Consider the following 10,211-nt stretch of genomic DNA (forward strand, 5'->3'; position numbering starts at 1 on the left):
AAAAAAAAAAAAAAAAAAAAAAAAAAAATCAGAGCAGTATGATATTTGTGCAGTTAATTAACAGTTGTGAAATTAACATGAGAAACTGGATGTGAGGCTTTTTAACAGTTTAAAGAATGACATTGGTTTTTTTTTGTTTTAAAATACATATAGGTGGAGATGAGCTGGTATTTCCCAAAACATCAGATAATCAACAGAAGAAAATGGTCCGACACCACAGCAGCAAGCATCATTATTCCTTCCGGGTTCCCAGAGGGAAAGGGATGCTACTGAAGGGGCTATGATGACCACCCTCTCACGTGTGGTCCAGAGGGACCACTTGAGGACCATGTGATATTTGATGTAATTTGGAAGAAAAAGAAATAAATCTGTGAAACTCAGGTGGAGACATCTGTTTGCAGCAGTGTTATGTTTATTTTTCTGTGCAACTTTAAAGAAAACATTTATGTAGTGAGTATGAATGGAAGTGTAATACGTGGATATATTTCTCTGTGAATGTGGAATAATTGAAATTCAGTACTTAAGCCTCCACATAATGCAAATATAGAACACGTGTATACACACCATAATGTATGTCACTGAAGCATTTTGCAAAGGAATAAATAGTACTGAGCTGCATGTGGATTGATTACTCTCTGACTCTGGAGATGACTTCCTTTGACTTTATAAAAGAACTTTCATTCTCTTATTGCCTATTACTTGGTGGTAATTTCTATAACTAAGTGGAAAAATAAGCTGATATTCTTTGGATTACAAATAAAAACTTCTCTAGAGCAGTGCTGTTTCTTTTAAAGGAGCCGTAATTATATGAAAAATATATAATAGGGCAGAGCCTCTTTGATGTCTGTGGCTGTTAAATGCCATGTGATTTGTACCAAAAACTTTAAGATACTTAAATTTTTAAAAGTATCTGGGAAGCACAGAATAACTGAATATTCTCTCCATTCACCAAATTTGTAATTGGATATACCTATCAGTTGCCCTTGAAAAAGTCACCAGTGCAATTTTGTCTTTGTCTCTTAAAGTTGATTGCAGTAGCATCTCTGTTGATTAATACCTAAAGTAATAATTTTTAATAAAGTAGTACTTTTGAAAATGAGGCTGAAGATCTTCTGATTTCAAACATGAGAATTCATGAGGCATTCATCTAAATTGACTGTTTCCTTTTTAAAATTTTTGTTTTTTCATCTTTATTGGAGTTTAATTGCTTTACAATGGTGTGTTAGTTTCTGCTGCACAACAAAGTGAATCAGCTATATGTACACATTTATCCCCATATCCCCTCCCTCTTGCATCTCCTTCCCACCCTCCCTATCCCACCCCTCTAGGTCACCACAAAGCATTGAGCAGATCTCCCTGTGCTATGCAACAGCTTCCCACTAGCCATCCATTTTATATTTGGTACTGTATATATGTCAATGCTGCTCTCTCACTTCGCCCCAGCTTCCCCTTCCCCCACTGTGTCCTCGAGTCTGTTCTCTAAATCTATGTCTTTATTCCTGTCCTTCCCCTAGGTTCTTCAGAAATGTTTTTTTAGATTCCATATATGTGTGTTAGCATACAGTATTTATTTTCCTCTTTCTGACTTACTTCACTCTGTATGACAGATCTAAAGTCTGTCCACCTCATTACAAATAACTCAATTTCGTTCCTTTTTATGGCTGAGTAATATTGCATTGTAAATATGTGCCACATCTTCTTTATACATTCATCTGTTGATGGACACTTAGGTTGCTTCCATGTCCTGGCTATTATAAAGAGTGCTGCAATGAACACTGTGGTACATGACTCTTTTTGAATTATGGTTTTCTTAGGGTATACGGCCAGTAGTGGGATTGCTGGGTCATATGGTAGTTCTATTTTTAGTTTTATAAGGAACCTCCATCCTGTTCTCCATAGGGGCTGTATTAATTTACATTCCCACCAACAGTGCAGGAGGGTTCCCTTTTCTCCACACCCTCTCCAGTACTTACTGTTTGTAGATTTTTTGATGGTCATTCTGACTGGTGTGAAGTGATACCTCATTGTGGTCTTGATTTGCATTTCTCTGATGATTAGTGATGCTGAGCATCTTTTCATGTGTTTGTTTGCAATCTGTATGTTTTTTTTAGAAAGAAAGACAGAGCTGGAGGAATCAGGCTCCCTGAATTCAGACTATACTACAAAGCTACAGTAATCAAGACAGTATGGTACTGACACAAAAACAGAAATATAGATCAATGGAACAGGATGAGAAGACCAGAGATAAACTCACATACATATAGTCACCTTATCTTTGACAAAGGAGGCAAGAATATACAATGGAGAAAAGGCAGCCTCTTCAATAAGTGGTGCTGGGAAAACTGGACAGCTATATGTAAAAGAATGAAATTAGAACACTCACTAACACCATACACAAAAATAAACTCAAAATGGATTAAAGACCTAAATGAAAGGCTAGACACTATAAAACTCTTAGAGGAAAACTTAGGCAGAACACTCTATGACATAAATCACAGCAAGATCTTTTTTGACCCACCTCCTAGAGTAATGGAAATAAAAACAAACAAACGGGACCTAATGAAACTTAAAAGCTTTTGCACAACAAAGGAAGCCATAAACAAGACAAAAAGACAATGCTCAGAATAGGAGAAAATATTTGCAAACAAAGCAACTGACAAAGGATTAATCTCCAAAATTATATAAGCAGCTCATGAAGCTCAATAACGAACAAAACCAATCCAAAAATGGGTGGAAGCCCTAAATAGACATTTCTCCAATGACTGTCTTATGTTCTTTCCCTTTTTCACCATTAGAGAAGAAGTGGTGCTGGAGACAGCCCCACCTGAGACTGGCCTGTTCTCATGCCCGAGGACTGAAAAATGCACTAGTTTCCAGACATGTATTTTATGGCGAGGTATTTTTATGTATGCAATAACTAGTCTGGTTGCTTCTGATTTTTTTTCTATGAAAAATTCCTGGTTTCATCTTTACTAAAAATATTAACATTAATAATTCAAATCTGTTTAATGTCTTATCTGTTGAAAAGTATTTTATTTTGAGAGATTTCTGTGACAGGAACAGCCAATTGGGGTTTTAGTTTAATAGTAAATTCATAATCATGTCTTAAAGTAAAAATAATAATAAATGAAATAATAATAAAATTCCTTATATTTGAATCTCATTCCTTTGAGGCAAGGAAATTAAGAAGTATTTACATGATATCCTCTACCAGTTTAAGCGGTTTTTCTTTTTTCTTTTTTTCTCACTATCTGTATACTCTTGAGACTTCCTATGTGCATTTGATAATGCTGGTGTTAGGATTTTCTGACTGCTCTGCAATGCCTATATTTCTGGGTTGGAGGATTTTCAGAGGTTTCTCTGGACAGGCAAGGAAGGGGAGAAGCTTCTTTGACTCTTCACATCAAAGAAGGAAGTGAGAAAGACAAATATCATATGATATAGCTTATATGTGCAATCTAAAAAAAAGGGTACAAGTGAACTTATTTGCAAAACAGGAGTCACAGATGTAGAAAACAAACTTATGGTTACCAGCGGTAAGGGGGGGAAGGGATAAACGGGGAGATTGGGATTGACACATACACTCTACTATATATAAAATAGATAACTAATAAGAACCTGTTGTAGAGCACAGGGAACTCTACTGAATACTCTGTAACGGCCTAAATGGGAAAAGAATCTAAAAAAAAAGAGTGGATATATGTATATTTATAACTGATTTACCTTGCTGTACACCTAAAACTAATACAACATTGTAAATCAACTATACTCCAATAAAAATTAAAATAAAAAAAGAAGGAAGTGAGATGGTGAGGGGTGTGATGAGAGAGGGAGGGCACTAGGAAATCCATCTTCTCTGAAGCTCTTGCTCTCCGAGTTCCCTGCATACTTCTCCCAGCTGGTTTCACTGCTCTCTCCTTGGTGAAGTAGGCCTTTAGCATGTGGTCTCAGCATCACCTGGGTAACAGTCTGTATCTAGGGCAGTGGTTCTCAAAGAATGGTCCTCTGACCAGTTGTGTCAGCCTCACCTGGGCACATGTTAGAAATACAATTAAGAAATGGGAGAGAGGCAGCAATCTGTTTTCTCACAAAAATAAATAACATATAAATCAAATCAGATTTCAGGAGGAAACAAGAGAGAAAGGAATAGTAAACAGGACAATCTTGGTATATATGCATAATTATGACTTAATAAATAAGAATATATGAGTAGTATTTTATATCACTCATGTTACAAATAGGAATTCTTGAAAGAAAAGTGATGTGGTATACAGCTAAGCTTAGTAACTGACCAAATAGGAAATAAAGACTCTGAAAGATCTTTGGAGATCTTTTTAGATAGAAGCCTTCTAATTGCCTCCTCCAGAAGATTATTTTCATTAACAGGAGCATGAATAAACAAGCCATGAAATATTCAAATAATAGGTACTACTAAGCAATCAAAGGAACTACTGATCCACAACGCTGTGGATGAATCTCAAAAACATTATGTTGAAACAGAGGAGCCAGAAACACAAAAACCAAACAAAATGAAAAACTATGAGACATGATTCCATTAATATGATGTCCAAAAGCAGGCACACCTAGTATATGGTGACAGAGGTCAGAGGAGTGCTTCCCACTGTGGAGGGGAGGGGTAGTTATTAATGGCAAAGGGGAATGAAAGAAATTCCTGGGGAAGGAAGAGTTCCACATTCCACTCTGGGTGGCAAATTACATAAGAGTGTAACGGAAAGTGGGGTCCAGCTTCTCGCTGCTCAAAAGCCAATAAACAGGCAAGGTTGGTGGAAAGGAAAGTTTGTTTTATTTTGGATGCCAGCAACCGGGGGTGGACACCTGTCCAAAGGCTGAATCCCTGTCACTGACAGTCAGTGGGAAACAGCTTTTATAGACAGAGGGACGGGGCTACATGTAGAAACAGCACAGTCATCTCTGACAGTCATCTTGAAGTTGGTCATTGGTGGTCTGACCAGCATCATCTTGATTGTTTTAGGTACAGTTAATCTTCAGTTCCAGGGTTGATTTGTTTCCATTTCTTTGAGGCCAGTTCTCAGAATTGTGGCAGCTTATGTCATGGCTACAGCCTGGTCATTATGTAGTTAACTTCTACCTGGTGGGGGTTTCAGTATCCATAAGACAGCTCACAGGACATGGCTCAGAATATTACCTGAGACCTTAAGGAGGAACTAAATGTCCTTCACTATGCTTCATGACTAAACTATTATTATTTTGTCTCCTTTGACAGTTTTCCTTTGTTTCTGCATTTTCCCACTTCTCTGATTAAACTTATTCCTTGGGTAAAGTTTTTTCACAGACAAAAGCAGGCTGAGGATATGGCGAGGTGGAGGAAGGACCACAGGGTCCTGCTCCGTTTCAGGAGTGTACGTATGGAAAAGTTCATCCAGCTGTATATTCAAATACATGCCCTTTAGTGCTATTTAAGCCATATCTCTATTAAAAGAAGTAAAAGGAAATGAAAAAATAGAGAGCAAAAATATGGGACAAATATGAAAAATGTTTATAATTGATTCATTTGAGAATATGGGCATATGCTTATTACATTATTGTTTGTAACTTTAAAAAATTTCTCAAAATTTTAAAAATTAATAAAAAAAATAATGAACTACCCATTCCTCCCAGATCCTCCTTCTTAAACTGAAAAAATCATGACCATAAGACAACAAGCACATATGGGAATGCTCTGAAAGGTGGGAAGAAGAAAGGGATCTTGGTCCTTGAGGAATGACATGGCAGTGTGTACCTTGGTTTCCTTATTGTTTCCCAGTACCCAGTACCCCAGAGAGACTGCTACAGAAGCCTCTTACCCAGAACCACTAATAGGCGTAGGAAAAATAAATTCCAAGAAAAGCCTGTTTCTCCTAGCCAAAGGACTAGGAAAATTGTGCCTACTAGAACAGAAAACCTTTTTGACAATACATGATCTATTCACTTTAAAAATCAACAGGAAAAACACCCTCTCCCACTGCCATGTGTTTTTGGTGGGGCTTGGCAATAAGCTGCCCTTTCAGTCTCCTTACTCCTGCTCTGCAGAAGCTGATGGCAGTGCTTAGATTCCCCCACCCATGGTGTCAGGGACCAAATAGGCATCTCATCTTCCATCTCCAGCTTGGCAGAAGCAGGAAGTGCTCTAATTCCCCAGCCTTCATAAAGCCAGAGAGCTGAGGGCTTCCACCCACCCTGAGAAACCAGAGGACTTCATGAAAGGTGTGAGTTGAGGCTGGTCAGAATTTCACCTTCCCCCACCCCCGATATGGACAAAGTGCAGGGGAGAACTGAAGCCCCAGACCCAATGGCTGCAATGAGATTGACCATCGCAGGGCTAGTCAGCACTCCACTGTCCTCCTTCCCCATCTGGTGTCAGTGGGGCTCAATGGGGAGCTGAGCATCTGCCCCCACCAGGCACCCACAAGTTGGGACATGTAGTGAAAAGAAGACTGGTCAACAGACTGCATAACCCACCTTGGTTTCAGTAGGACCTGGTATGGAGCTGAGCTTATACTCCAAATTGCAGGCAACAAGGTAGTGTGAGACAGTGCCCCTCCTTGACTGGGAAGTTTTCAGTAGAGCCAGAAGGGAGCTGGACTCTAGCCCACCCTTCAGCAACGAGACAATGGGAGTCAGCACACCAGTTTTGCAAGGGTGATGTCAGTAAGTCCTTGCAGGAAGCTGATCACACACCTGCCTGGCTCTCATGCTACACTTCAGTAAAGGGTCTGCCTGCTAAAATAAGATATTAAATAGAATCCAGTGTCATAATATAACACCCAAAGTGTCCAAGATACAACTGAAAGTCACTAGTCACACTAAGAACCATGAAATTCACAACTTGAATGACAAAAGTCAATCAATATACATGCACATGGAGAGGGATCAGATGTTGGAATTATCTGAGAAAGATTTTAAAGCAGACATCACAAAAACACTTCAGTAAGCAATTATGGATTCTCTTGAAGCAAATTTATAAATATAAAATGTCCATAAAGAAACAGAAGCTGCAATAAAGAATCAAATGGAAATTACAGAACATAAAAATGCAATAAAAACAAAACAACAAGTCTTTGGGTGGTCTCAGTAGTACTGTGAAGGAGACAGAGGATAGAATCGGTGAATTTTAGGACAAAGCAACAGAATTTATCCAATCTGGACAACAAAGAGAAAATAGAGTGGGTTAAAAAATGAAGAGTCTCAGGGACCTCTGAGACTATAAAAAAACCTTAACATACGTATTACCAGAGTCTCAGAAGGGGAGGTGAGAGAATGAGTGAGACTGGAAGAGTATTCAAAGAAACAATGGCCAAAAATGTCCCAAATTTTCCTAAAGACACAAACCTACAGTTTCAAAAAGCAGAACAAAATCCAAAGAGGTCGAGATTGATCAAGATAGCAGAGTACGAGGACATGGAACTCACCTCCCTCACATGAACACATTAAAACTATATCTACTTGTCGAATACTTCTCACTGAAAACTAACTGGAAACTTGCAGAAATATTCCTGTACAAACAAGGCTGTAAGAAAGATACGCATGTAGATCAGGTAGGAAGGGGAGAAAAGCAATCGAGGCAGGACCTGTGCCGCGGTGGAAGGTTACTGCTTCCCATCCCTCAGCCAGGATGTCCCCGGTAAAGCATGGGACCCAAGGGTCAACACAGTTTGCCAAACCTCAGGCGTCATCTTAGCTCTGGATGCCCTGGCCAACAACTGGTCCCATCTGCACATTTTCACAAACTCTTGGGACATCATGCAATACTGGTCCCTGTGGGGTAAAGAACTCAGGCATCTGTTGCCTCACAGATGCCCCAGATATAAATCAAGGTCACAGATGTCTCTACATGGACTAAGGCCACAGTTCATGGCCTCACCAGGACAGTTCTTATCCCCTTGGGAACTCTGATAGGACCAAGGTCCTCTTTTTGTTTCTCAAGATGCATCATTGCTGGCTCTTGACAAAGGTATTCTATGGAGCTTCCACTCCCGCTGAGACCCCAGCAGCTGGTTTAACTGCGAGGCATAATGGCTCCTCAAAGACTCCTGTTTAAGTTATTATACAAGGTGGTGAATGGACTCCTAGGTGGGCGTCGCTGTTGCCTCAGGCATTAATTAGTCTACATTCACAACCCCTGCGCACACAGACGCTCAACACCAATGCCACATGTTTTCATAGGTCATTCAATTGCCTACAAAGGGGACCATCTCTAAAGTTCATGTTTTTGATGATCCTTTATCAAGGTTCAATATTAGATGCTGCCTTGACATCTGGAATTGGGGTGGGGGACTCAAACAGCCTAACCATCACTTTCTCTCCCCATTGTGTTCCTACAGATGAGGTCCTGTAGTCAAACAACCATCTTCATCTCAGGGAACAGGCATGGTACCTGCTTATGCCCAAGAGGTGAGTTTCCGTTCCCTGCCTGCCAACAACATTATTCCAACAAGCCCTTCCACCCTCCTGTGGGCACTTCTTTGTTACTAGAAAGTTCACCTCTCAGGGTCCCTGCTGGTCCCCTCTGGTCCCAACACATCGCCTGTGTGACCCTGTGGGTCCTCCTCTCCTGGGCTGTGAGTACATGTTGTTGTCAAATGCAAGTTCATGTGCCCGGTGCAAAGTAAGACCAAAAAAAAGGAAACATTGGAGTTTGGAGAAGAGAAAGGTTTATTGCTGGGCCAAGCAAGGAGAACAGTCTGCTCATGTTCAAAAGACCCTAACTCCCTGATGGTTTTGGGGAAGAGTCTTTATAGGAAAAATTTGGGATGAGGGATGCAGGATGTGTGACTTTGGTTGGTGGTGAGGTAATAGGGTGATATTCCAAGAATTTTGTGCTCAGCCTGAAGTTACCATCCTCCACCTGGGTGGGAGTCTTAGTTCCTGCAGAAGAACTCAAAGATATATTGTTACCTATACCCCTTGAGGAAGAACCAGGACCCTGCTTTATCACTGCACTGTTGTTTCTCGACAGCTCCTCCTTTGTTTCTTCCCTCCCTCCCCTAATTAGTAACTGTTTGGATCTGCCCTTTGGAACTCAGAGAAGGTCTAGGAGGCTGAAGCCTTCTTCCTACAAAAAAGAAACCGGGACAGGGAAAGGCTTTTGTACCCGGGAGGGCCCTGATTGGTTTCAATGTGACTAATAACCTGTTGACCATCCCATCTGTCCAGTACTGGGTGTCACGCATCCAGGGCAGGAATCCCTCCCTTATCAATGGGGTGATCAGAAGGTGATTGCATCCTTTCTCACGGCAGCCACAGTGAGCCTGATAAACCAAGTCACAAGCTCTGCTGAGAGCCCTCCAGGGCCTCTACCCTCACTGGGGAACAGCCTGTGTCCTTGTAGGCATCTTCAAGGCAGAGCATGGCCTGGCCCCCTGGCCTCCCCAGCTCAGTGCCCTGCCTTTCGCCCTCGTCAGCTGTCAAAGCCTCAGGCTCCTTCCTGCTCCTGGGAGCCCTCCTGAGCATTTATCCCCTCTGAGACCTTCCAGGCACAGTCTGCAGGCCACCACTGCGCCCTTTCCTCACTTCCTTTGTGTTTTGGCTCAAATGTCAGTTTTCAGCCACTTTTGCCAAGCATTCTATTTTGACTCCAAATCCTCACTTCATATCTAGCCCTCCTTGCCTTGTTTTCTTCGTAGAACTTACCATCAACATCTATGTGCTGTACTTATTCATTTGCTTTTCTGTCTCCCCACTGGAAGGAGTTTTGTGCTCAGCGAAGTGTTGTGTGGTCATTAGAGTGAGTGGTCACATTCTAACCTCCCTTTGCCACCTGGCCTGGGTGGCTCATTGCTCTCTTTCTAGCTCAGCTGTGTGTTTAAAAGGTGGTTATCTAGGTGCTATTCAGCATGGGAATGTGTTTGCATAGTCTGCCTGTGGCTGGACCCAGAAATCCCCAAACCTGGAAATCATTTCTCCTGCCAGTGTGAACTTGCTGGGGACCTCCCTGCATCATCTTGAAGAGCTGGTCTCCGCGAGATCTTGCGTTGCCTAGGCAATGGTTGTAAACATGGCTTTTGAAATCCTAAGCAGTGTAAAGAGTGTTGGCAACCTGTTTACCAAGGCACATGGGGCTATGACCTTTGTAGGTCTCGTAACATCATCTTTGACATAAACAATATTTTAACTCTTAAGATCTACTATTAGATATTATTTTCTTGACTGCTACTCATTTGTTTTTATTTCCTGTGCTCATAGCAATAACA

The 10,211-nt window shown here is 41.1% G+C and overlaps 1 protein-coding gene across 1 annotated transcript in view; it reads left to right on the forward strand.

The window, feature by feature from the left end:
* LOC112390838 (serine/threonine-protein kinase MRCK alpha-like) overlaps window positions 1-284 on the forward strand; it is a 51,628-nt gene extending 51,344 nt beyond the window's left edge. The window contains 1 exon segment of the mRNA XM_024731916.1: window positions 154-284. Within this exon segment, the coding sequence (XP_024587684.1) occupies window positions 154-284 (131 nt within the window).
* The last annotated feature ends 9,927 nt before the right edge of the window (window positions 285-10,211 follow it).

Source organism: Neophocaena asiaeorientalis, unplaced genomic scaffold (genome assembly GCF_003031525.2).
Source record: "Neophocaena asiaeorientalis asiaeorientalis breed wild unplaced genomic scaffold, Neophocaena_asiaeorientalis_V1.1 scaffold160, whole genome shotgun sequence".
NCBI classification, from domain to species: Eukaryota; Metazoa; Chordata; class Mammalia; order Artiodactyla; family Phocoenidae; genus Neophocaena; species Neophocaena asiaeorientalis.